This window comes from Sebastes fasciatus, chromosome 24 (genome assembly GCF_043250625.1).
Source record: "Sebastes fasciatus isolate fSebFas1 chromosome 24, fSebFas1.pri, whole genome shotgun sequence".
Lineage (NCBI taxonomy): Eukaryota > Metazoa > Chordata > Actinopteri > Perciformes > Sebastidae > Sebastes > Sebastes fasciatus.
Window position 1 is genome coordinate 16,358,682 of NC_133818.1, and position 25,479 is coordinate 16,384,160.

General features: G+C 44.2%; 1 protein-coding gene and 26 non-coding genes across 29 annotated transcripts in view; 26 read left to right on the plus strand and 1 right to left on the minus strand.

Annotated features, from left to right (window-relative positions):
* Positions 1-1,971: 1,971 nt before the first annotated feature.
* The window catches only part of LOC141762851 (cilia and flagella-associated protein 47-like), a 69,781-nt gene continuing 46,273 nt past the window's right edge, over positions 1,972-25,479 (minus strand). For 2 of the 3 annotated variants that reach the window (XM_074626946.1, XM_074626948.1), the window contains 16 exons: positions 19,351-19,524; positions 18,275-18,386; positions 16,561-16,614; positions 16,384-16,469; positions 15,921-16,096; positions 15,547-15,654; positions 14,891-15,002; positions 13,460-13,564; positions 11,465-11,621; positions 11,267-11,350; positions 9,406-9,544; positions 8,597-8,781; positions 6,724-6,898; positions 3,060-3,221; positions 2,665-2,830; positions 1,972-2,517 (listed from right to left, as the gene is read on the minus strand). In XM_074626946.1, the coding sequence (XP_074483047.1) occupies positions 2,323-2,517; positions 2,665-2,830; positions 3,060-3,221; positions 6,724-6,898; positions 8,597-8,781; positions 9,406-9,544; positions 11,267-11,350; positions 11,465-11,621; positions 13,460-13,564; positions 14,891-15,002; positions 15,547-15,654; positions 15,921-16,096; positions 16,384-16,469; positions 16,561-16,614; positions 18,275-18,386; positions 19,351-19,524 (2,190 nt within the window). In that variant the 3' untranslated portion in view covers positions 1,972-2,322. Of the gene's footprint in view, positions 2,518-2,664; positions 2,831-3,059; positions 3,222-3,398; positions 6,125-6,723; positions 6,899-8,596; positions 8,782-9,405; positions 9,545-11,266; positions 11,351-11,464; positions 11,622-13,459; positions 13,565-14,890; positions 15,003-15,546; positions 15,655-15,920; positions 16,097-16,383; positions 16,470-16,560; positions 16,615-18,274; positions 18,387-19,350; positions 19,525-25,479 lie in introns of those variants that run through there. The other variant, XM_074626947.1, reaches the window with a different exon arrangement.
* trnag-gcc (transfer RNA glycine (anticodon GCC)) lies at positions 19,948-20,018 on the plus strand. The gene has a single exon. It is a non-coding gene; the product is annotated as a tRNA-Gly (tRNA).
* On the plus strand, positions 20,134-20,204 carry trnag-gcc (transfer RNA glycine (anticodon GCC)). The gene has a single exon. It is a non-coding gene; the product is annotated as a tRNA-Gly (tRNA).
* Positions 20,712-20,782, plus strand: trnag-gcc (transfer RNA glycine (anticodon GCC)). Its single transcript has one exon. It is a non-coding gene; the product is annotated as a tRNA-Gly (tRNA).
* Positions 20,900-20,970, plus strand: trnag-gcc (transfer RNA glycine (anticodon GCC)). The gene has a single exon. It is a non-coding gene; the product is annotated as a tRNA-Gly (tRNA).
* trnag-gcc (transfer RNA glycine (anticodon GCC)) lies at positions 21,088-21,158 on the plus strand. The gene has a single exon. It is a non-coding gene; the product is annotated as a tRNA-Gly (tRNA).
* On the plus strand, positions 21,276-21,346 carry trnag-gcc (transfer RNA glycine (anticodon GCC)). Its single transcript has one exon. It is a non-coding gene; the product is annotated as a tRNA-Gly (tRNA).
* Positions 21,464-21,534, plus strand: trnag-gcc (transfer RNA glycine (anticodon GCC)). The gene has a single exon. It is a non-coding gene; the product is annotated as a tRNA-Gly (tRNA).
* trnag-gcc (transfer RNA glycine (anticodon GCC)) lies at positions 21,650-21,720 on the plus strand. Its single transcript has one exon. It is a non-coding gene; the product is annotated as a tRNA-Gly (tRNA).
* trnag-gcc (transfer RNA glycine (anticodon GCC)) lies at positions 21,839-21,909 on the plus strand. Its single transcript has one exon. It is a non-coding gene; the product is annotated as a tRNA-Gly (tRNA).
* Positions 22,025-22,095, plus strand: trnag-gcc (transfer RNA glycine (anticodon GCC)). The gene has a single exon. It is a non-coding gene; the product is annotated as a tRNA-Gly (tRNA).
* trnag-gcc (transfer RNA glycine (anticodon GCC)) lies at positions 22,213-22,283 on the plus strand. The gene has a single exon. It is a non-coding gene; the product is annotated as a tRNA-Gly (tRNA).
* On the plus strand, positions 22,401-22,471 carry trnag-gcc (transfer RNA glycine (anticodon GCC)). The gene has a single exon. It is a non-coding gene; the product is annotated as a tRNA-Gly (tRNA).
* Positions 22,589-22,659, plus strand: trnag-gcc (transfer RNA glycine (anticodon GCC)). Its single transcript has one exon. It is a non-coding gene; the product is annotated as a tRNA-Gly (tRNA).
* trnag-gcc (transfer RNA glycine (anticodon GCC)) lies at positions 22,777-22,847 on the plus strand. Its single transcript has one exon. It is a non-coding gene; the product is annotated as a tRNA-Gly (tRNA).
* On the plus strand, positions 22,963-23,033 carry trnag-gcc (transfer RNA glycine (anticodon GCC)). Its single transcript has one exon. It is a non-coding gene; the product is annotated as a tRNA-Gly (tRNA).
* Positions 23,149-23,219, plus strand: trnag-gcc (transfer RNA glycine (anticodon GCC)). The gene has a single exon. It is a non-coding gene; the product is annotated as a tRNA-Gly (tRNA).
* Positions 23,335-23,405, plus strand: trnag-gcc (transfer RNA glycine (anticodon GCC)). The gene has a single exon. It is a non-coding gene; the product is annotated as a tRNA-Gly (tRNA).
* trnag-gcc (transfer RNA glycine (anticodon GCC)) lies at positions 23,524-23,594 on the plus strand. The gene has a single exon. It is a non-coding gene; the product is annotated as a tRNA-Gly (tRNA).
* On the plus strand, positions 23,710-23,780 carry trnag-gcc (transfer RNA glycine (anticodon GCC)). Its single transcript has one exon. It is a non-coding gene; the product is annotated as a tRNA-Gly (tRNA).
* Positions 23,898-23,968, plus strand: trnag-gcc (transfer RNA glycine (anticodon GCC)). The gene has a single exon. It is a non-coding gene; the product is annotated as a tRNA-Gly (tRNA).
* Positions 24,086-24,156, plus strand: trnag-gcc (transfer RNA glycine (anticodon GCC)). The gene has a single exon. It is a non-coding gene; the product is annotated as a tRNA-Gly (tRNA).
* Positions 24,274-24,344, plus strand: trnag-gcc (transfer RNA glycine (anticodon GCC)). Its single transcript has one exon. It is a non-coding gene; the product is annotated as a tRNA-Gly (tRNA).
* trnag-gcc (transfer RNA glycine (anticodon GCC)) lies at positions 24,462-24,532 on the plus strand. The gene has a single exon. It is a non-coding gene; the product is annotated as a tRNA-Gly (tRNA).
* Positions 24,648-24,718, plus strand: trnag-gcc (transfer RNA glycine (anticodon GCC)). Its single transcript has one exon. It is a non-coding gene; the product is annotated as a tRNA-Gly (tRNA).
* Positions 24,834-24,904, plus strand: trnag-gcc (transfer RNA glycine (anticodon GCC)). The gene has a single exon. It is a non-coding gene; the product is annotated as a tRNA-Gly (tRNA).
* Positions 25,020-25,090, plus strand: trnag-gcc (transfer RNA glycine (anticodon GCC)). The gene has a single exon. It is a non-coding gene; the product is annotated as a tRNA-Gly (tRNA).

Here is a 25,479-nt window from a genome sequence, read left to right on the forward strand (position 1 = left end):
CATTTCTTAACGACTGATTTAATTGTACTCCAAAGGATGTTCAGTCACTTGGAAATGTTCTTGTATCCGTCCCCTTTTCAATCATCTTTTCATGGAGTTCTTTGGAGTGCTCCTTTGTCTTCATGGTGGATGTTTTGCCACGATACTGACTGGCCAAAAGTTCCAGATACAGGTCTATATATAGTACAATCAAATTAAAATCCCCAAAGTAAGCTAATCGAAGCTATATTTAGAATATTTTCACCGCTTTACCTCGCCATCTGACAGCCCTCTCTGGCGGGGAACTGGAACTTAGAGACCAGACCAGACTCCATTCACAAAAACAGTAATTTTACCTCGCAGAACACAGGAGTTGCTGGTCTACTGCTGCATCAATCGGTTAGTTTGTTTGTCTCATTGTGTGACTTTCAGATCCGTAATAACCTAGCGTCCACAGCAGTACACCGCTTAGCTTCCGTGCCGGTACGACCGCCACCTAAGTTACTGTACTAGAGTTATTTCCCTGACTATATGGACGTATATATACTATTTATGTATCAGCGTGATCATGCAGAAGCCTACGTCAGGACACATGGGAAAAAGGTTTTTATAAGGGCTTGAAAGGAAAATAGCATTTTGACACTAAAACATATGTACTTTGACTAAAATTTGAATGTTCAGATTTGAATACATAAAGAACACCACTTAAAGGATCTTTTTCTGTTATTCAGTGCCAAAGCCACATTAAATCTATTTTGATTTGCAAAACAATAAAACATAGGATCTTCCAAGGAGGGTGAATGTTCTTTTATAGACACAATATATACTATTTAAATAGTGAGGAAATTGAACTGAAATCTGAAATATCCGCTGAGACTTATTAAAAATTCTTGGCTGAAAATGCGGCTACATATACAAGGCTTTACAGTAGAGCCTGACAGCCATGTGTGCTGTGTGGGATGTATTTGTATGCACACAGGCCCACATGCTGGGCAACCTCTTAAGGCTCATGTGGTTTGATTTATTAAATACTGAGCTTTTCAGAAAGGTTGCAGTGTATTTCAAGGTTGTCCTGGTTAGTGTAATGTAATGTGGGGTGGCAATATCTGTCTAACAGAGGATCATAAGGGGAGGGATGAATGAAACCAAGTTGGTAACATTTTACATGAAATGGACTCTGAGGCATAATAGGGACACCATAACCATTACTAGCATTTATTGCTCATCATACGTCTGATACCTGCTGAATGTGTAAAACTTCAGGGACATTGGCTCTTTCTCATGAAGAACACTGATGAGGTGAACGCCATTATCCTTTAGTGGTTTTACTTATTCAATCTATACCATTCACAAAGAAGGACAAGGACATGAGGAGGAGGATTTTTTATTTTTTTTTGCCAACTATAGTGTCAGTTAACAACCCTTCTCACTCCCAACTCGTCAAATGCATTTGTAAGCGCCCCTCGGCATCAGAGACCAACGCATGGAGGCAGCCTTTAGCAACAGTATGTGACAAACCGGGCTTTCAACTAACTCCAATGTAAACCAACCAGCGGCGATATTCAACGGTCGGAGCAAGTGGCGTAGTATTAACAGTGTGATTTATTTTGACAAGTCAGTCTTAAGTCACTTGTTGTTAGTCACATGAGTCATTAGTTTCGTCAGTCCTGTGAGTCACGAGTCGTTAGTTACATGAGTAACGTTAGTTAACGTCAACCACAACCGTTTCCAACCCTAACTAAATGGTTGTGTTGCCTAAACCTAACTTCCTGTGAAAACTGAAGTTTATTTTGAAAGGACACTATGCATGTAACGAGCGTATATTGACACGCCGTCCCTGGTCCATCCAAAAGTAACGCAAGATGGGTATCCCATGCGTGAGTCTCCACTCTCCTGACCAAGCGGCGGTATTTGACAAATTGGGAGTGAGAATGTGTGGCAATAACAGTACATGCAATGTATTACAACATGTATGATGATGACTTTGGAGAGTATTGTTAAAATGAAGGCATTACTGATTTAAAAAAAAAGCTAAATTCAAAAGACTGGACTTTTTTTTTCAAGTTCAAGAGTTTTCAAAATTATCCTTTTAATTTAATTTTGACAAAAAAAGCTTGTTCATAAAAAGTGCTGATGAGAAACACTTACACAACTAATGAGCCATGTTAAGAGAAAAAAGGACAAATGGTGAAACCCATCACCATCACCACCATGTGGCAATGTGCCTGTCCAAATATAAAGTTATCTAGTTGAAGGTGACATTGTGGCTATAATTCAAACATAAAAAGTCGAACTAGACAAAAATGACGATCCTTAGCTGTATTGAGAGCGTGAAGATGTCCTTTATCTACGGACTTTGAGAGGGGACGAGTTAGCCAGGGCGGGAAGCCGAAGGTTACGAGCCACAAAGTTCTGCATCCTGGCTGGAGGCAGCACAGGAGAGCTGCCTTTGGTGGATTTGGTGGATGTGGTACAGATGGGTGGGGAGTCATGAGGGGTTTTCCCTCTCACCTCGTAGGTCCACTGCATGTCTGCTGCCTGTGATAAGAGGAGGAGGCTGTCAGAGGAAGCTGGAGGAAGCTCTAGTCAGTCACTATAATTCATCACAATTCATCGCCATAAAACAGAAACTACAAATAGACAGAACAGTGAATGAGATTATGTGAGAATAAATCATTTAAGTACCTGGATGGTTAGTCTCGCTCTGTGCTTGCTGTGCTCGGTGGGTGTGAAGGCCACAGTGATGAGGGCTCCGGTAGAACCAGCAGGAGGTAACATCCCTGAGGCTGGAGTCACAGTGAACTCACTGCTGCTGCCTGGGAGGAACGCTGCTGTGAACGGCTCTGGCCTTCTGCAATGGGAATGTTAGCCACTCATCACCACAAGAACTTCCCCAGGGGACAGAGAACCTTTTGAGGATCTTAAGAACTTTACATTTCAACCAGAGGAACTATAGCAAACCTTTTAGTTCCTAGTTTAGACCCTATGGTTCCAAAGCTCCTGAAACTGTATGATGTAATGTAGTGAAACATGGATGGAATGAAAAAAAGCAAAAATCAGAGGTGAGTAATCTCACACACCTGGTGGTGCTGGTCAGACGGAAGCCCAGAGCTGAAGTCCGACCCAACTCAGTGGTTTCAGTGAAGATGACATCGTCCACTTGAGGCTCTGTGGAGACCAGAGTGATGGGAAACTCCCAGATACTGCCGGACACACACTGCACAGCTAGGACCGCCGAGCACCTGGACACACACCACATACATTACAGTTTTTTTTTAATTGTACAATTGTAACTCAATACTCAATCACCACCAAAAGTTTGTATCTACACTCCGTTTTGCACACGTTTACATACCTTTTTTACTGTTAAGTTTGTGTTTATAAATTACTGTAAATTAGACTGCAATTTGCAACAAATTTGTATCGAAAAATAACAATAAAAATACACAAACCACAAATTGAGTCATACAACACTGAGTGCCTCATTTCATTCCTGATGACCTCTATGAATGACTTGAGACAGGATGAAAAGGAGACAAGGGAGGATAGAAGGTGACGAAAAGCAGAAGACAGTGTTGACTAGCACTGCTGTTGATCAGCATGTAGCTACCCTATTCAAGTATATACAGTGAATATACACACGGTTGTTTTGTATTGCATTACTGGAAATACTTTAGGAAAATAAAGCCTACAGAAGCATACTGCAGCTTTTTTTTAGGTCAGCGAGTGACAAAGATTACTTGTTGTGAGACAAACGTCAGAGTTCTGGTACTACAGATGTTCCGATACCATTTTTTCCTTCCCGATATCGATTCCGATGCCTGTACTTATGTATCGGGAGATACAAGTACAGATCTGATATCCACCCATTATCCGTAACTGCTCATCCTGTTCAATGTGAGAGTAACTGTTTGCTGAGCTGCATGTTGTTAAAGAGAACCATGTGAAGAGATCTGAAAAAGTATATCGAATAGTATAGTATAAAGAACAAAGTAGAGTGTGTGTGTACATGGGAAGTGAGTGGTGAAACAAGAGAGAGAGAGAGCGGCAGCGATGGGACCGAGTAACGATATCGGCTCCGGCCCAAGCAGGAAATGTTAAGAGTGTTTGGTTTGTCCGTTCTGGGCTACTGTAGAAACATGGCGGAGTAACATGGCACTCTCCGTGAAGAGGATCTGCTCCATATGTAGACATGAAGGGCTCATTCTAAGGTAACCAATACACAACGGTTCTTATTTCCAGGTGATTATACAGTAAAGAAAACATACTTATTAGTATTATATTCCATTTCTGCCAATAGATCCCCCTAAATATTACACACTGTTCCTTTAAGCTACACACCTGGACCATGTTAAAAACACTGCTCACACTCGAGATTGGCACTGTGAAATAGCACTAGTGAAATAGTGGTCATTGGCTAGATACAAGCTATGTTAGCAGGAAAATTAGAGAAGGGATATTATACTGTATATGCGATGAAGGACCAAATGTATGTGGGTTTATACTTTAACCAGTTATTTTACTGATTACCTCCATCCAGAAAAGAGGAATTCATCAGTGAAATGAGCTGCATTAGGCTCTATCTGGAATAAGAACCTGATACTGTTTGCCCTCCATGGCACACAGATGAAAACCTCTGATTCAGTCTGCTTTCCACTCATCTGTTTCCTTCAAGTCATTCTTCCACTCTGATTTATCTGGAAAAGTCCCATTTGAGCATTCCTATTTATCTACAGAAACATGATCCACTAAAGCGCTCTTTAATATTCCCGCTCTCGGCTTATGATACTTGGTCTCCTCGTCTCACTACCCACGGCAGAGGAATAACATGTAGATAATGGAAGAGCCTATTAGCGCCACCACACCCCCCGTTACTTCCTCACGGAGAACTCGTTAGCTCTCCGAGGTATTGATTCTACGAGGGCACGCCTCATTAATGGACTCCACAGATGAAGACGGGAGCTGATAAATGAATGCCCTCTTCACTCAGCAGGATGTCACATGAGGTGTACAGTAGGGAGGACAGTAGAGAACAAGTGAATGAACAGTGACATCATACTGTATATTTCCATTCTATGCAAGTTATGATGGATATATTGTAAGTAACTACAGCTTTCAACTCAAGCAAAAAGCGTTATGGAGCTGTTTTTTTATGAGTGGGGCCTGTTTTGTTTGTATTGTGCATGCGAACAAGGACGCACATGCATGCAAGTAAATGTGGATGTAAACAATACTGGATTTAAAATACTTCAAAGACAACCTATTATGTGCCTTTTTTCCCTTTACTATAGTGTTATATAGTTTTTTGTGCATATAAAAGGTCTGCAAAGTTACAAAGTCCATGCCAAAGCGAGCTACTCTGGAAGACCACCACTAACATCATCGACAAGCTGCAAACATTCACTAATCACTGTCTAAGACGCATCCTTGTGATCTACTGGCCAAACACCATCAGCAACATCAACCTGTGGGAACGCACCATACAGGAGACAGTTGAAAAGCAGCTAAAAAGGAGAAAGTGGACTTGGATTTGACACACTCTAAGAAGCAAAACGGCAATAACCAAGCAGGCACTGACAAGGAATCCACAAGGCAAACGGGAGAGAGGAAGACCCAGAAACACCTGAAGATGGAGCACGGAACAAGAGTTTAAAAAAGAAGGGACTGACGTGGAAACAGCTTGAGAAGACAGACAAGAGTGGAAACTATTCATCAATGGCCTATGTTCCACAAGGAATACAAAGGCTAAATGAAATGAATGAATGCAGCGGGTCAGTACATGCAGATGAACATCCGCCGGATGATCTCCGGGTGGGAAACCGGCAAAGCTTCCCTTTCATCTCTCCCTCGCCCCCGGACTAAATGTTGGCCTGTGAAAGTGCCCTAAGTCAAAATAATATCCAAATGCTTTTCTCATTGACTCCCATTATAAGTGATCTTCACAAAACCATGTGTTTTAAACCTAAAAAAGTATCAAATGCCACTTCAAAGTTCATTTATTGTGTTATGGGGCTCTGACCTAACCAGTAGTGTTAAAGCAGAGGCAGCTAATGAGCCCCCTCCACCCCTGAGAGCACAGCTACAAACATTAAGACTCAGCACATGTAGACAGTCAGTAATAAATGAATGCGGAGGCCACACCCACCTGAGAGGGAGAGAGAGAGAGAAGATTGGAGGAAGAGTGAGGTAGAGGAGGAAGAGACTGTATTAGACAAGAGATAAATGAATGCAGTGTTTACTCACAATGCAAGTGTGTTATCTGCAGAGAGAGAGAGCAACAAACCCATTGTGTTTGTGTGCTGTTGTGTGTGTGAGAATGTGCTTGTTTTTCAGACTTATTATTAGCATCCTTTTATGTATTTTCATGCGCAAAGGAGATGTGCATATTTGTTCCTCTGAGTGTGCTTTTTAACTTTTGAGGTGTTTGTGTGCCTCTCTCAGAGTCGGCATAATACCCTCACAGTGTGTAGTTTCTCTCCGGTAATGAGTGTTTGTGTACGTCTACATCTCTCTCTGGTCTTTTAATGTGGTGTGTGTCTGTGGTTAGTGCCTCCAGTTTGTGAGGTGTTTGTTTGCTTTAGCTGCTAACACAACCAGCGGAGAGGTTTAACAAGGAGAACAACGGGATTTAACTCAAAAGCTACTGCAACAAAAAGACACATTCCTCAGTGTGTGTTTCATTTCCCTGCGTACTTGTCACTGTGTCACATTTTCTTTGAACGGGTTTGTGTGTGTGTATGTTACCTGCATGTCCTGAGGGGAGCGTAGACTAGATGAAGGGTGAGTGTTACGATGCCAGTCTCGGGGTCCCTCCGCGCGGCCTCGGCGGTGGCAGACAGGCAGTCTTCCGCCTCTGAGCGCTCCGTTTTGTCGTCTGAGCGAACTGTGACGAGGAAGTCCTCCGCCATCATCCGGGAAACTGTCCGGAAGTAAGAAGTGGGAAGAAGGTGGTTGAGCAGGTGCAAGGACTGGCAGAAAAAAAGAGAAATTACTGAGCTGCACTTGAGCGGATTTGAGCAAGTACTTTAAGAAATGTTTAATTTAGGCCTAATGTAAATAGTTGTACATATTTCTTATATTCTCATTTCTTATTTTTAGCATTTACTTATATTTCTCTACATATATTGTGTTATACACCGATCAGCCATAACATTAAGGCCGCTGACAGGTGAAGTGAATAACATGGATTATCTCGTTACAGTGGCACCTGGCAGTGGGGGGCGGGGGGGGAGGGATATATTAGACAGCAAGTGAACGTTTTGAACTTTGAACTTTGTGTTGGAAGCAGAAAAAATGGGCCAGCGTAAGGATGTGAGTGACTTTGACGAGGGCCAGACGACTGGGTCAGAGCATCTCCAGAACTGCATCTCTTGTGGGATGTTCCCGGTCTGCAGTGGTCAGGACCTACCAAAAGTGGTCCAAGGAAGGAAAACCGGTGAACTGGCGACAGGGTCAGACCCGAGGCTCATTGATGCACGTGGGGAACGAAGGCTGGCCCGTGTTGTCTGATCCAATAGAAGAGCTACTGGAACTCAAACTGCTGAAAAAGTTAATGCTGGTTCTGATAGAAAGGTGTCAGAACACACAGTGAGGAGCAGTTTGTTGCGTATGGGGACCGGTCAGGTTGCCCCGTGCTGACCCGTGTCCACCGCCAAAAGCGCCTACAATAGGCACGTGAGCATCAGAACTGGACCACGGAGCAATGGAAGAAGGTGACCCGGTCTGATGAATCACGTTTTCTTTTACATCATGTGGACGGCAACGAGTTGGAGGTGTCGACTCGGCCTCCAAATTCTCCAGATCTCAATCCAATGGAGCATCTGTGGGATGTTCTGGACAAACAAGTCTGATCCACGGAGGCCCCACCTCACAACTTACAGGACTTAAAGGATCTGCTTCTGACGGCTTGGTGCTAGATACCACAGCAGACCTTCAGAGGTCTAGTGGAGTCCATGCCTCCACGGGTCAGGGCTGTTTTGGCGGCAAAAGGGGGACCTACTCAATAGTAGGCAGGTGGTCATAATGTTATGGCTGATCGGTGTATATGTACATAATTTACATGTTACATACTCCGTTATTTATAGGTTGCTATCCTGTCTGAAAGTCCGGTCCGTCAGATTGTTAAGAGGTTAATAGTTTATATAATAAAAGATCGATACTTGACACTTGACTCCGTGTATCAATACAATATTGCCACGCAAAATATACCGATACTATGCTGTATCGATTTTCCCCCCACACTTAATGTAATACACATTTTTAATTTGGGAAAAAGAGAGCATTGATCTGGGATCTGTGCTCAGCATCGGTAGACACCCTGAGTTTTGGTATCAGAATCGCTATTGGAAAAGAAAAAGACAAACAGATGTATTCCTATTTACAGTCTAGGGCTCTCCCGTAAGATCAAATGTTTTAGTAAAGCATACAGAAAGTGATACATCTTTAGATGAGAGATGTATGTTCAGACCATTTTATTTGGCAATCTTTCTGAAAAATATTCCTCTTTCTGTGCTGGAGTAAAACCTAAAAATATCCCCTCATTGTAACAAAGTTTAAAAAAAATATCCTCGAAAATGTTCTGATATTGCAAAACTCAAAATCACAAACTGGCACACACCTTCCTGTCCTTTCCGGTCTCGATTCCCCGGCACACACCCGCTGAGCGTTACATCCACCTTCCTTTCCAGCTGGCAGCCCGCTTCACAATGGAGCACGCCAAGTGGAGAGCTCTCAACAGGCGCCTCCGTGGGAATGCCACAGAGAGGGTAAATCCAACAGATGGTTGACGGCTCCTGCTTTGACCTGAAACATTCATGTTGATATTGAGTGCGTTTGTTACACAGTATTTGGGATTAGCAGTGAACCGGTGCTGGATCTGAAAACATGCCAGGCATCTTACTGATGTAGGATATCTGTGGCAGCCCGACATCTGATACCAGACCAGCAGCTGAGTACAGCAGTTCAGAAATCAGACTGGATTTAGGATGTTTCACAGAGCTGAGGATACTAGCTGATACATTTATTTAACTGTAACACTTTATAATAATCATGGTGCCTTTGTGAGCATGGGTTCCCTCCTCGTGTTCCAAGCTGTGACAGAGTGTGAATGTGTTTGTCAGTGTGTGAGTCCTGTGATGGACAACCTGTCCAGGGCGGACCCTTCCTCTCACCCAATGCGCTATAGGACAGCTTGTGATCCTGAGTGGGTATGAAAATGGATGGATGGTACATTCTAGGTACATTCTACTGCTCCCACTGTGTTGTCATAACCCCATGTAAAGCTGATTTAACTCTTCTTCATTTTGTTTACAGTGACTATGCAGAAACCTGCCTAGGTGTAGGGACAGCAGATGAGCTTTACTGAATGTCTAGAAGCTTGTCTGGGACCAGGCATAGCCTCTCATGGAGACAATAAGACACACACACCTCTTGTTGTCTGCACTGAAGGTACTGTTGCTGCTGCGGGGCTTCATAGTGATGCAGAGCCAGGCCTTTTGGAGCTCCATAGAGTTCGGCGCAAACACTACAGGCACATCAAAACTGGCCCCTTCACAGATCTGGATACCTGCAGCCAAGATGGAGGACAGTCAACAAAAGTTTTCTGCCTGGTAATCAAATAAGAAATAGAAACTTTCACTCTGGTAACCTTAGCTATGGTTACCATAGGGAAGGTTTAAAATACATTGCAATGTGGACATCTGCAAAACCATTGAGGTTGATTCCAACTATAAGAAACAAACTTTGCCTTGTAAGAAAACTAAATTTGGATTTATTTAGAAGCTGATGAAGACTTAAAGCCATCTGTCAGTTAGTAAAGCTTTAGATACGAGGACGTTTATCTTGGCTTCTTTTAAATCTGGAGAAACGCCAACTGACAGGATTTTTGTCTCATCTAAAGCTGAAGTTGGTAAGTTTGAGCAAATATGATAAAAAAAAGTTATTTTTATAAAATTATACTATCACTATATTGTGGACTATAGTGCATGAAACAGATAATCTGTGAACCAATCAGATCCGAGCAGTCTCTGAGCAGCTGTCAGCTCGCGAACTCCGATCAAACGGTCTAAACTAGGCAGCGCTGATCAAATATGAATCAATATTCTGTTACTGTAATGACTATTTCTCGCATAAAATGTTTTCAGAAACATCTTGTAGTGTATTGTTTAGCTGTAAGATGAGAAAGTTTGTGACCCTGCAGCCCCCGCAAATTTAATGAAGTTCTGCTGTTACAGACACCAGCTCAGAGCAGGACTGTGGTTCATGACCTGCTTTAAACTTCTTTTCAACTTCACTTGTTGACTCCATCCTTCTGGTTATCACTAGTGTATTTTTTGACCGCTTGCTCCACCAGCAGCAAAGTTCTAACTGCCTGTTCCCACAGGATCCCAGTCCTAATGGCGTCCTCTAGTGGCCAACACAGACTACACGATATCAGCCTGATTAGAGCCCGACACGGCAGTCTTTGGGTGTTGACTCGGATCATGAACGATAAATAAGTGTCGTGTGCGACAAGCGATTGTTTTATCTTGTGTAGTGTCATAGTACACGACAACCGACGCCGCGTCTGTGACGCCTCACGACGTCCCGACAGAAAGTCTAGCATGTTTGATTTTTTTTTTGCTTTCCACGACGTGTTCCGTCACGGCCGTGAATTTGACCAGCTGAGCGCAGACGCACACAGCGGTAAACAGAAGCACATGGATACTTATTATGCAGAATGATGTCATCGGACCTTCCCGGCTCAACTGCTGCCGGACCTCGCAGTAGGATATTCAATCTAGGTTGTGTCGGAGTAAAAAAACACCACTGCCGTTGCGTCTTTACGCATTGAGCATCCTGTTGCCACTTCCGCTTCTTCCTGTGAATTATATTTTTATTGTTGTGCCGGGAGAGTGTGTATTGTCGGAACAGGGGACCGACGTGTAGTCTGTCATATGTTGCGGCCAAGTCACGACAATAATCTATGACTCTCAATCGTCTAATCTGACATAGTGACCATCGTAACCGTCAAAAATATCGTGTAGTCTGATCCTGGCATTAAGCAGAGCGCTGCACACACACTGCCCCGCTGTCGCACATCTACGCAGCTCATGGCTCGTATTAAAACACTGTCATTCTTAAAATATCGCTGCAAATAAAATGGGGCATCGTACTGTTTTTAACAGCAAGATATTGCGATACCTTTGTACTATCGGTAAACCATGCAACACTACCTTACACATAGACATTCAATCTATTGTTAATATAGAAAATATTGATTAGAGCGAAATCGTATCAGTTAACACACCTCCAGTGTGGCTCAGAGGGATAGAGAAGACCTCCTTGTCTGTAGTGACTTGATGGCAGTTGGGGGCCCCACTGGGGTCCTCATCTGAGAAGAAATATCACACAGTGTCATGAACATGTCTGAGTGTGTCACATGCATGCAACGAGAACTAATGAGTGACAAAGTGTCTGTCAGAGAGAGACCAGGAGTGTCTGCGACCTGTGAGTGTGATATCAAGCACGACTGGGAGCTCGGTGGGGTTTGTGAAGGGAATGGTGATGGAGGCGTTGGAACCAATCACGGATGAGACGCTCAGAGGCTCCTCGCTCTCTGGAATAAGACCCCGCCCACTCAACAACACACACCATTCCTGCAACTAAAGAGAGACAGAGACAGATGAACACACGCACGAGAGGCCAGAGGGAGAGAAATGAAGGAAATGAGAAAGCATGGAGGGAATACAGAGGAGGGGAGACAAAGAAAAGGTGTGGTCAAAGGATGACACTCTGCATGCATGGCATGCATTCTCTCTTCACTATAACCATAAATCACATTTTTATATTCATGACATTTTAGGAAATATTTGACAAATGTGCTGTAGACAATAAGTGAACAGAAAGGCTGGGTGATGTGGCAAAAAATATGTATCAATATCAATTTCAATATATGTCACAATAAGTGTAACTTTTCTGGTCTTGCGTCTGTGTAAAGTAGTAAACAATCACCAGTCTGTTTAATGTTGGACTTTAAAGATGCTGAATTTGAAATTAAGAGCATTAAAATAGCATCAAACAACTAGTTGCTGTGTAAAGATATAGAGGAGTAATGTCTCTCCCTCCCTGTGTGTGTTGTAATCAGAGCTTCAATGTGCTTTATTTACGTAGTCAGTAGTTCATAGATACCAACAGCTTTTCTTTCTGCCATTTCCACCATCAACCATGGAAGAAATAACCACTGTTGCTGCTTTGTACATGTTGTGGGAGTCCCTCATGTCTGGGTTCATAACATCACCCCGCGGCGAGCTACATTCACACACAGTGCCATTGCACTTACTGTGTCTCGCAAGCCACACTTCACTACTGCGATATAAACCCGAAATACACAGATTGTGCTGTGATGTAATTGCAATAACCTGATCAAAAGGATGCCGAACTAACTACATAATAATGCCGATTTGTAAAAAGTCTGAATTCATGCTTTGTCAGGCCTGTCCGCAAGACGACAAGCAAACAACTTTTAAATTGGTTGTTTTCTGAATGGAGTTTGGATGGATCAGTGTCAGGCTATGCAGCTGCTCCATCACAATCAAGATAAAGTCATTTAGGCATAAATACGGCAGCAATGTTGTTTCTACCATAGTCAGTCTGTGGTTTATACACATACGTTTCTACACAGAGTTTGGTCGGGTCTCTGTCCAGATATGATGTACTATCGTAGCTCTGGGTGACAACAGACAGATACAATACTTTTTTCCTCAATTTCTGATTCATAACGTCAGGACGACAGGAGGAGAATCTCAACGCTGATAAGCTGTCGTGACACATCGTTGCCTGATTTCTCGCTCGAGTTGAAACTTTTCAACTCTCGTGAATATGCGAATGAAGCAATTTTTTTCCGCGTCGCCTGGTGCAAATTTGCATCTATTCACCTCTTTGCATTGACTTTGCATGTAATCATGCTGCACGAAAAGTTTGCTTTGCGCTTGGCGGGAACATACCGTTAGTAATCTAGCCCCATTTGGGACTGGCTCATCCACTTTGTGGCCAAACAGTATTGCCAGTCCAGCTACATTTCGTTACTCATTTATCCTTGGGCCTTGTGTCTTTTGAGCCGGTGCTTTCTGAGCTGATGCTTGATGTTTCCTAGGAGGCAATCTATTAGGATCTATTTATTTTTATCTAGTCATTGTTTATATTGTTTGTATCAGCCGGCGTTTGTGATCAGCCTCCTGTGCCTTGAATAAAATGTACAATGGACCAATGAAAAGCTTTACGAGGTCTCTAATTGTTCAAAGCTTTGTGTGGATGATGAGGAGCAATGAGGCAGTAAATAAAATGCTGCTTGAACTAATTTAAGAGAAGTGAACTATCCCTGCACCTACTGTATATGTGACCGTATGTATTCTTGTGTGTGTGTGTGTGCGAGTGTGTGTGTGTAGACAGTGATTTATGTACTCCATTTTCTCTCTGTGTTTGTGTGTGTGTTTCTATACACCTGAGGGCACGTGAAAGTGATCTTTGCCGCGTGGTTCCCCTCTCCGATGGATGAAGGACTAAAACGGACACCAAGCTGGGTGAAGGAGTGGGGCTCCACAAGAAGCTGGAACACACACAAACAAACAGGAGATAGCTTTCACAAGGGACAGCAAGGGAGGATAAACACACTCCAATCCTTTAAATCACACTGCGAGGCTTCCCACAGCCTTCCATCCAGATATACAGCAAGCATTCTCCTCCCAACTGACAACAGTGACTCTTGTTTGTTTTAGGATATGTGCAACAACAACTGTGTTATCAAGTGTCTTAGTATGCCGTATGGGTCTTTTAAGAGATGAAATCCAAAGCAAATACAATCAGACATGCATTGAACTACAAAGAACATCAAAAATAATGGTAAATCAATCTCCCCCGGGGCAGGAGCAAGGTAACTTCAGATGTATGCTGTGACAAATGAAGCTTTATTCTGAAATAATGGAATGGAAGACTGAGCTGATGAAAATAAAGATGAGGTACAGAGGTGAGTGTGTGTACATTAGAAATACAACGGACATTGAACTGTTTTCCAAGGTCATTTGACTAGTATAAAAGAAAATGACGATTGTTGTTAGTTGTTATGGTTAGAAATGTCGAGAAAACCGAGAACCAATACTTTGGTACCAAGTCGATGCCAAAATTCTGAAAACGTGCCAGTACTCGTTTTTCTACAGTACCGTAGGTACTAGGGGGTTCGAGACTAACGTCGTCCCGGGTACAACAGAAAATGTGTTTGGGACGCAGTAAACTCATTATTGACGCGTCCTATTTTCCCCTAATAATGCTACATTGTGAACAACAAATCTGTTTTGAAATCGGCAGGACGAGAGCTAGTTAACGTTAGCCGTTAGCTCCCTGCAGGACTGTGCTGCTTACCGGCTGCTAACAGCTAGTGTTAACTAGCTCTGATCTGTGATGTGATGTGTTCAGGCTCTATTCTGAAAGTAAAGATGAGTAATGTCATGATGTGTTCAAATGTAATCTTGTAAAATGTTGGCGAGTGTGTGTTGAAGTACATGGGATTTATTGTCTTACTTTTGTTTTTTAGTGTGGTATCGGATTAGTATCGAGAATCGTGGAATTGCACTGGTATTGGAATCGACTACTAAATTTCTGGTATCGTGACATCCCTAGTTATAGTGACAACAGAAAAGGTGAGTGAGGCCGTAAAGTGTGGTCGCAGCTCGCCGGGAAGAGAGCGGACGCGGCTCCGGAGACGGATGGCTGGCTAGTTAGCAAGGTAGCTTGTCCTTCTCTGAATCGATGGGGAGTGAGGCGGACGGACTGTTAGACCCAGGTGGTACACATGAAAATGGCCGCCGCTCCGACTATCCTACTACATTGATTTGAATGTCCATTCTACTCCTATTCTATTTCCATGGTGTGTACTAACAGTACTTCCTGATTCCATGTCCAGTGTGTAGTTTCTGGGGTTACTGTTGGCTGCAATCAGCTCCAGAGTCTCAGCTGTAGGGTTAACCAGGGGAACAGTCTGACTGGTCCATCTGACACACACACACACACACACACACACACACACACACACACACACATACGAGGATGAAAATCAGATATACCATTAGAGGGGCCACCAATAACTTGTATGTCACTTGACAACCATTTATATCCTTTGTTGGCATGATAGGAGTATAAAATACTTGACAAATCTCCCTTTAAGGTACATTTTGAACAGATATAAAATGTGCGATTAATTTGCCATTAATCGCGATGAAATACTTTAATTGATTGACAGCCCTTGTAGAAACCCCAAATACAAGTATGCACCTGAAATAGGTCCTCTTTAATGAAAATGAAATAAAAACATTTGAATAAGACATGATTCACATATAAATTATTCCACTTTTTCTCCTGCAAATATAATTGAAGCAGGCCATCTTTTTGTCTTACACATAAAGCCTATCGTGGGATGTTTCAAACTCCTCAGCCCACACTATTGCTGTGTACCGTACAGCATGTGTGCACATTTTCTTAGCCAATAAACCTGCATTGAGACAATGTGTGTCTTGGTGTGTGTGTGTGTGCACCTACTTGCCCAGCTGACAGCAGGCCTGTGGTAGCTTGATGACTGGAGGAGGAAGAGCATACAGCTCCAGCTGATACCAGAACTCCCCCACCAGCTCTGACTGGAACACCACGCTGGCAGAAAACACACACCAAATACTGTCATTACATTGTTGAAAATAGACAAAGAAATTGCTAGGTATATGCCATTATGAAGCTCATGTCGAGGTCTATAGTGTGGTCACAAAATAGTTTTGGATTCAGGGCAAATATGTCTTTTTAGAACAATCACACTATGAACAGGGATTTTCACTCTAAATCATAAATTGTGTAGAGAAACTCTTCCTTACCTCCTCCTCTCTAAAGGAGGTCGGGTCAGCTACAGTGCGCCCGAGTCTTACCTGCCTGTGCTCTTCCCCGCTCTGCTGGGGGAGAACGTAGCTTTGTAGGTGAGCGTCTCCCGTGGGAGGACTGAAACCCAGTTGGCCCCACTCAGCTCGTCTCCTTCCAGGTACACACCCAGCGTCAGTGGCTCTCCTCGTGGGTTTTTAACAGCGATCTCTATGGCAACTGAGCTCTGGGAACACAGCATTTCAATGATGACACCTGTTCTCTCCCCCACCCCCCTGTGATGTTCTGATAGTCTTTTGATCTCAATGTAGAAGGGAGATTAAGTTTTCCTGTGACAGTAGCCAGCAGCAGAAACACAGCCTGCATGTTAGAAATATTCCAAATTCAGCAGCAGAAAACATTAAATCACATGGACTGTGCTCATTTACATCTGTACTCTTAGGTCTTGAAGGTAATTTGTGACAGGGCTCGTGAATATCCTCTTACGAGTACAGGTGGGTTTGCAGAACTAACCTGAGCAGCACACTCTACTTGTATGGACTTGATGGGCGCTGCCGGCTCACAAATGATCTCTAGAGAGAAATGCACCTCGTAGCATCCTGGAAGACAGTCAGAAAATCAAGCGAAGTGTTTTTGAAGTTCTCTGAGCTCTAATTGGTTCATGTACAGTAGATGGAACACTAGGCTTACCTTTGTGCTTGTCTGCCTCCTGCCTGTCACCAATTTCTAGAAATGACACACACCCTGCAAAAAAGTTGTGAATGATTATTATTCATTCTTTATTAAGCTTTATCTAGTTGATACAATTAATGAGCATTTTTTACACTCGTACACACGCACAAATGTTCCTTTCCAATTCACCATCTAATCCTACTCAACTGCCTATGCAAACATGCTGTAGATATACAAAAATAGAGAAATGCAAGTTGGCCTACAGGCACAACGTACACAGTAAAACAACAGCATTCAAATAAGTGGTAACTACAAAATGGACATCATCATATTTAAACGATCTATAGCGCATGGTGCAAATGCATCTAGGGCGTGTCCAACTCCATTTTTGCCAGTTAAACGGCGCATAATCTTGGCACAAAGTAAGGCGCATGGGGCAAGGGGGTTGTCATGGCACACATTCTGTAGCCTTTACATTCATTTTATGTAGTACCACCTTGTGGCAGTTTGTTGTAACTGTAAAGTGTTTTCTCAGTGGTCAGTTCAGATCATGTGATCAAAGGTTAAAGGTCAACCAGGAAATGCTGTAGTGTGTAAGAATTTCTCCATGCGGTCAGACCGAAGGCTTCTTTCCCTTTTTCCCTTACGTTTGTGCCTTGGAGAGCCTTTGCTTGTAAGTGTTGCTACTTTTTCTGTGTTTTATGTTAATGTGCATATAAATAATTTGGACTTCATATGTTTGGATTAAAAACAAAGTAATTTGTGATAATTTCATTTGCTAAGGTTAAAAATGCTAAGCTAAGCCAAAATGTAGCTTCTTGTCATAATGTGTGCATGGAGGCTATTTATAAGCAATGTGAATTCATTTGTGCTGTATTTTGAGAACAGTTTGTAACAAAGCATTGTATATTTGTATTGTTTCAGTTTTACAAAAAAGAAAGAAGAGAAAAGAGGACTCAGTAAAACACTTGAACTTTACTCCTGTCTTCGACTTCTCTGAATCCTTATTGTTAGCTATCTGTCAGTTTTTGCGTAAGTGCAACACGCATCAGGGACAGAATAGGGGTTGCATTTAGTCTCTTAATTAATTATAGGTGTGTTTTGTGTGTCATCTCCCATTCCTTTTAAAAAATTTTACATAGCACAGGACATAATTTCTACATTAAATCCATCCTAGTATAAGGAGCAGTGGGCAGCTACTATACAGCTGCCCAGAGAGCAGTTTAAGGGCACGTCGACAGTTCCAAGGAGGCAAACTTGCATCTCTCCAACTACCAGTCCACAGTCTGTACTTGGTCCATGCGGGAACTTGAACCGCTGACCGTCTGGTTCCCAATGGACATGCAAAAATAAATAAATTGCGCAGCACTCAAATGTTGATTTAGAATTTGAATGTCAACGTTATGAATGAAGGTTCGAAGATTCCACCTATTCGGTACAGCCCTAGATTTGTCCGTCCACACAAGGCGTAAAAGCAGCACTCGTGGACTCATCATGACACATTTTTATAGAAAAAACATGTGTGGAGGAAGCCTCTAAGTGCGTAACAGAGTTTTTGTTTACATAAATAAAAACATTTCAAGCATAAATTGGTGCATAAAAAATGGGCGGGAAAATTACAACTGCATTCGTCTGAAACTAGCAATGACGGTTGCGCTGTGATATGTGCTGCGTGTCTGTTTAAGCAAATGTAATAGAATTCACAATCATGCAGCGGGAGAAAAAAAAACACCTGTCTGTTTTCCTCGTTTCCATGATGACGCAGCCAGGGTGTATGGAGCGCTGTGACCAGGTTTAATCTCCAGGGAGGGGCTGCCACTTACAACAGATAAGTCTGTCGCCACCTACGTGTGTGTGCATATGCATGTACACAAACACACAAGACAGAGAAAAACCATAAATACAGAGGAACAAGGAAATATATGCTCTAGAACACACACACACACACACACACACACACACACACACACATATTCACTCACTTGCAAATGGCTCAAAATGTACACAGATGCAGAAGCAGTGCAACACTGAGCTGCAGAGATGTCCTGGCCTACACATCATATTATACAGACTTGAGAAAACATCTTTGTTTGGTGCAGATCCTCGCAAAAAGCCCACCATAATCATTTAAATATGTTTTTTAGTGGAAATGACAATAAAATGATGTAAAAATAATGAGCGATTGTAATATCAGTCAAAATAATCACAATTTGATAGTTTTTCTAAATCGTTCAGCCCTACATTAATTATATCAATATATCTTTTAATTGTTTTTTATAGTGTTGATACCAAAGGAAAAACAAAAATGGGCGGTTCCTGGGGACTTGGCTTGGGAACCGGAAGGTCGCCGGCTCAAGTCCCCGCCCGGACCAAATACGGACTGTGGGCTGGTAGCTGGAGAGGTGCCAGTTCTCCTCCTGGGCACTGCCGAGGTGCCCTTGAGCAAGGCACCGGACCCCAAACTGCTCCCCGGGCTATAGCAGCTGCCCACTGCTCCTAATACTAGGATGGTTTAAATGCAGAGACTAAATTTCACTGTGTGACAATAAAATCTGATTTTAAAAGTGTCAGTAAAGTAAACAGTAACTCATAGATATAAAAACAATGTTTATAAATATTGTTTTATATCTGTGTAGTAACTTCTCTCCCATGTCTGCAGTGGGGTTTCTATCCATCCGTAAAGAGATGCAATTCCTTGTGCTGAACACTAAACACTAAAACAAAACTAAAAGGCCCAAGTTTGCACAAGAGTAAACATTGTCAGCAAGCAACAGTATGTGTGGATGTTACCTGCATGTGTGCTTATACCTTGAGAGTGAGCTTGTTCTGGCTGTAGTTGGGGACCTCAAACTGTGTGTGTGTGATTTGACCAACAGAGCACTGTAATACCACATGGCCCACAGGCAGGGGGTGCTCTCCCACTCCTCTGAGGGTGAACACGTTCTCAGTGCCGTCGCAGTCATTACGTAAGGACAGCTTGCCCTGTGGGGGTAGGGATAAAGTCCAGGCAGTAAAACACACACAAACTGGTGCACACAAAGTAACATGGACAAGCTGACTCTTAGCTGCAGTCGAGCGTTCTCACACTAACACATGAACGTGGGTAATTACAAAGCCCAGGACAAATATGTTTCTACCTAAAATAGAAACATAACACAGTGTAAGACACAAAAATGTGTCTTACACTCTTGATTGTGTACAAAAAATACACAGAATTTCCTCATTGTGGTTCATTCTACGAATTGTTAGGATTTAGTGGGCATCTTCATAGTTAATTTACAAAAAACGAGGTGTGATAAACAATAAACAAAGCAAATAAAGCAACACAAAAGTGAACAGTACAGTGAATGCCTAAAGCACCATGTTTCCTATTTAAGCCCCGCCCACTTTTAAATATGCACAAATGCATTGGTGGTTCAGTGGTAGAATTCTCGCCTGCCACGCGGGAGGCCCGGGTTCGATTCCCGGCCAATGCAACACACTTTTCCCCCCTCTACATACATTTTAAGGAACACAAGAATGAACAGCAGTCAATGCCTGCAGCAGCATGTCTCTTAGTTAGGCCCCGCCCCCTTTTTAACATGCACAAATGCATTGGTGGTTCAGTGGTAGAATTCTCGCCTGCCACGCGGGAGGCCCGGGTTCGATTCCCGGCCAATGCAACACACTTTTCCCCCCTCCACATACATTTTAAGGTACACAAGAATGAACAGCACAGTCAGTGCCTGCAGCAACATAGGATAAGATAAGATAAGATAGACAAGTTCAAGTGTATAAAATAAAAAAGTAATATTTCTAGCACCAGTGCCTAATGGAATAACAATTAAGTAAGATACATTTAGTAAAATTAGAAAATAAGATAAGTAAAATTAAAAAGGTTAAGCTAAAAAAAACAGAAAAATAAGTGATATTGCATATGATGAGAAAAGAAGTAATATTGCACACAATGAACAGTGATATTGCACATGAGAATGGAAAAAGTACTATTCATAACATGTCTCCTATCTAAACCTTGCGCCCTTTTTAACATGGGTTCGATTCCCGGCCAATGCAACACACTTTCCCCCCTCCACATACATTTTAAGGAACACAAGAATGAACAGCACAGTCAGTGCCTGCAGCAGCATGTCTCTTAGTTAGGCCCCGCCCCCTTTTTAGCATGCAAAAATGCATTGGTGGTTCAGTGGTAGAATTCTCGCCTGCCACGCGGGAGGCCCGGGTTCGATTCCCGGCCAATGCAACACACTTTCCCCCCCTCTACATACATTTTAAGGAATACAAGAATGAACAGCACAGTCAGTGCCTGCAGCAGCATGTCTCTTAGTTAGGCCCCGCCCCCTTTTTAGCATGAACAAATGCATTGGTGGTTCAGTGGTAGAATTCTCGCCTGCCACGCGGGAGGCCCGGGTTCGATTCCCGGCCAATGCAACACACTTTTCCCCCCTCCACATACATTTTAAGGAACACAAGAATGAACAGCACAGTCAGTGCCTGCAGCAGCATGTCTCTTAGTTAGGCCCCGCCCCCTTTTTAACATGCAAAAATGCATTGGTGGTTCAGTGGTAGAATTCTCGCCTGCCACGCGGGAGGCCCGGGTTCGATTCCCGGCCAATGCAACACACTTTTCCCCCCTCCACATATATTTTAAGCAACACAAGAATGAACAGCACAGTCAGTGCCTGCAGCAGCATGTCTCTTAGTTAGGCCCCGCCCCCTTTTTAACATGCAAAAATGCATTGGTGGTTCAGTGGTAGAATTCTCGCCTGCCACGCGGGAGGCCCGGGTTCGATTCCCGGCCAATGCAACACACTTTTCCCCCCTCCACATATATTTTAAGCAACACAAGAATGAACAGCACAGTCAGTGCCTGCAGCAGCATGTCTCTTAGTTAGGCCCCGCCCCCTTTTTAACATGCAAAAATGCATTGGTGGTTCAGTGGTAGAATTCTCGCCTGCCACGCGGGAGGCCCGGGTTCGATTCCCGGCCAATGCAACACACTTTTCCCCCCTCTACATACATTTTAAGGAACACAAGAATGAACAGCAGTCAATGCCTGCAGCAGCATGTCTCTTAGTTAGGCCCCGCCCCCTTTTTAACATGCAAAAATGCATTGGTGGTTCAGTGGTAGAATTCTCGCCTGCCACGCGGGAGGCCCGGGTTCGATTCCCGGCCAATGCAACACACTTTTCCCCCCTCCACATATATTTTAAGCAACACAAGAATGAACAGCACAGTCAGTGCCTGCAGCAGCATGTCTCTTAGTTAGGCCCCGCCCCCTTTTTTAGCATGCACAAATGCATTGGTGGTTCAGTGGTAGAATTCTCGCCTGCCACGCGGGAGGCCCGGGTTCGATTCCCGGCCAATGCAACACACTTTTCCCCCCTCTACATACATTTTAAGGAACACAAGAATGAACAGCAGTCAATGCCTGCAGCAGCATGTCTCTTAGTTAGGCCCCGCCCCCTTTTTAACATGCAAAAATGCATTGGTGGTTCAGTGGTAGAATTCTCGCCTGCCACGCGGGAGGCCCGGGTTCGATTCCCGGCCAATGCAACACATTTTTCCCCCCTCCACATACATTTTAAGGAACACAAGAATGAACAGCACAGTCAGTGCCTGCAGCAGCATGTCTCTTAGTTAGGCCCCGCCCCCTTTTTAACATGCAAAAATGCATTGGTGGTTCAGTGGTAGAATTCTCGCCTGCCACGCGGGAGGCCCGGGTTCGATTCCCGGCCAATGCAACACACTTTTCCCCCCTCCACATACATTTTAAGGAACACAAGAATGAACAGCACAGTCAGTGCCTGCAGCAGCATGTCTCTTAGTTAGGCCCCGCCCCCTTTTTAACATGCAAAAATGCATTGGTGGTTCAGTGGTAGAATTCTTGCCTGCCACGCGGGAGGCCCGGGTTCGATTCCCGGCCAATGCAACACACTTTTCCCCCCTCCACATACATTTTAAGGAACACAAGAATGAACAGCACAGTCAGTGCCTGCAGCAGCATGTCTCTTAGTTAGGCCCCGCCCCCTTTTTAACATGCAAAAATGCATTGGTGGTTCAGTGGTAGAATTCTCGCCTGCCACGCGGGAGGCCCGGGTTCGATTCCCGGCCAATGCAACACACTTTTCCCCCCTCCACATATATTTTAAGCAACACAAGAATGAACAGCACAGTCAGTGCCTGCAGCAGCATGTCTCTTAGTTAGGCCCCGCCCCCTTTTTAGCATGCACAAATGCATTGGTGGTTCAGTGGTAGAATTCTCGCCTGCCACGCGGGAGGCCCGGGTTCGATTCCCGGCCAATGCAACACACTTTTCCCCCTCCACATATATTTTAAGCAACACAAGAATGAATAGCAGTCAATGCCTGCAACAGCATGTCTCTTAGTTAGGCCCCGCCCACTTTTTTAGCATGCACAAATGCATTGGTGGTTCAGTGGTAGAATTCTCGCCTGCCACGCGGGAGGCCCGGGTTCGATTCCCGGCCAATGCAACACACTTTTCCCCCCTCTACATACATTTTAAGGAACACAAGAATGAACAGCAGTCAATGCCTGCAGCAGCATGTCTCTTAGTTAGGCCCCGCCCCCTTTTTAACATGCAAAAATGCATTGGTGGTTCAGTGGTAGAATTCTCGCCTGCCACGCGGGAGGCCCGGGTTCGATTCCCGGCCAATGCAACACACTTTTCCCCCTCCACATATATTTTAAGCAACACAAGAATGAACAGCAGTCAATGCCTGCAACAGCATGTCTCTTAGTTAGGCCCCGCCCACTTTTTTAGCATGCACAAATGCATTGGTGGTTCAGTGGTAGAATTCTCGCCTGCCACGCGGGAGGCCCGGGTTCGATTCCCGGCCAATGCAACACACTTTTCCCCCCTCCACATATATTTTAAGCAACACAAGAATGAACAGCACAGTCAGTGCCTGCAGCAGCATGTCTCTTAGTTAGGCCCCGCCCCCTTTTTTAGCATGCACAAATGCATTGGTGGTTCAGTGGTAGAATTCTCGCCTGCCACGCGGGAGGCCCGGGTTCGATTCCCGGCCAATGCAACACACTTTTCCCCCCTCTACATACATTTTAAGGAACACAAGAATGAACAGCAGTCAATGCCTGCAGCAGCATGTCTCTTAGTTAGGCCCCGCCCCCTTTTTAACATGCAAAAATGCATTGGTGGTTCAGTGGTAGAATTCTCGCCTGCCACGCGGGAGGCCCGGGTTCGATTCCCGGCCAATGCAACACATTTTTCCCCCCTCCACATACATTTTAAGGAACACAAGAATGAACAGCACAGTCAGTGCCTGCAGCAGCATGTCTCTTAGTTAGGCCCCGCCCCCTTTTTAACATGCAAAAATGCATTGGTGGTTCAGTGGTAGAATTCTCGCCTGCCACGCGGGAGGCCCGGGTTCGATTCCCGGCCAATGCAACACACTTTTCCCCCCTCCACATACATTTTAAGGAACACAAGAATGAACAGCACAGTCAGTGCCTGCAGCAGCATGTCTCTTAGTTAGGCCCCGCCCCCTTTTTAACATGCAAAAATGCATTGGTGGTTCAGTGGTAGAATTCTTGCCTGCCACGCGGGAGGCCCGGGTTCGATTCCCGGCCAATGCAACACACTTTTCCCCCCTCCACATACATTTTAAGGAACACAAGAATGAACAGCACAGTCAGTGCCTGCAGCAGCATGTCTCTTAGTTAGGCCCCGCCCCCTTTTTAACATGCAAAAATGCATTGGTGGTTCAGTGGTAGAATTCTCGCCTGCCACGCGGGAGGCCCGGGTTCGATTCCCGGCCAATGCAACACACTTTTCCCCCCTCCACATATATTTTAAGCAACACAAGAATGAACAGCACAGTCAGTGCCTGCAGCAGCATGTCTCTTAGTTAGGCCCCGCCCCCTTTTTAGCATGCACAAATGCATTGGTGGTTCAGTGGTAGAATTCTCGCCTGCCACGCGGGAGGCCCGGGTTCGATTCCCGGCCAATGCAACACACTTTTCCCCCTCCACATATATTTTAAGCAACACAAGAATGAATAGCAGTCAATGCCTGCAACAGCATGTCTCTTAGTTAGGCCCCGCCCACTTTTTTAGCATGCACAAATGCATTGGTGGTTCAGTGGTAGAATTCTCGCCTGCCACGCGGGAGGCCCGGGTTCGATTCCCGGCCAATGCAACACACTTTTCCCCCCTCTACATACATTTTAAGGAACACAAGAATGAACAGCAGTCAATGCCTGCAGCAGCATGTCTCTTAGTTAGGCCCCGCCCCCTTTTTAACATGCAAAAATGCATTGGTGGTTCAGTGGTAGAATTCTCGCCTGCCACGCGGGAGGCCCGGGTTCGATTCCCGGCCAATGCAACACACTTTTCCCCCTCCACATATATTTTAAGCAACACAAGAATGAACAGCAGTCAATGCCTGCAACAGCATGTCTCTTAGTTAGGCCCCGCCCACTTTTTTAGCATGCACAAATGCATTGGTGGTTCAGTGGTAGAATTCTCGCCTGCCACGCGGGAGGCCCGGGTTCGATTCCCGGCCAATGCAACACACTTTTCCCCCCTCCACATACATTTTAAGGAACACAAGAATGAACAGCACAGTCAGTGCCTGCAGCAGCATGTCTCTTAGTTAGGCCCCGCCCCCTTTTTAACATGCAAAAATGCATTGGTGGTTCAGTGGTAGAATTCTCGCCTGCCACGCGGGGGCAAGTCGCGTATAGGTGGCATACACTGACAGCCAATGAAATTGCAGACTTATTAACGCTGTCCAAGGTGCTGAAAACGCGGCTCTGGTCCAGCAGTTTTCTCCTGAATATTTAAGAATGATTATCTGGAGCTGGTTCGAATCCCACTTGGTACAAAGTCTGTGATACATTGTCAAAGATAATGAGCTATTTGGGAATCAAGAAATGTGAGTCTTAGTTTGTTATTTAC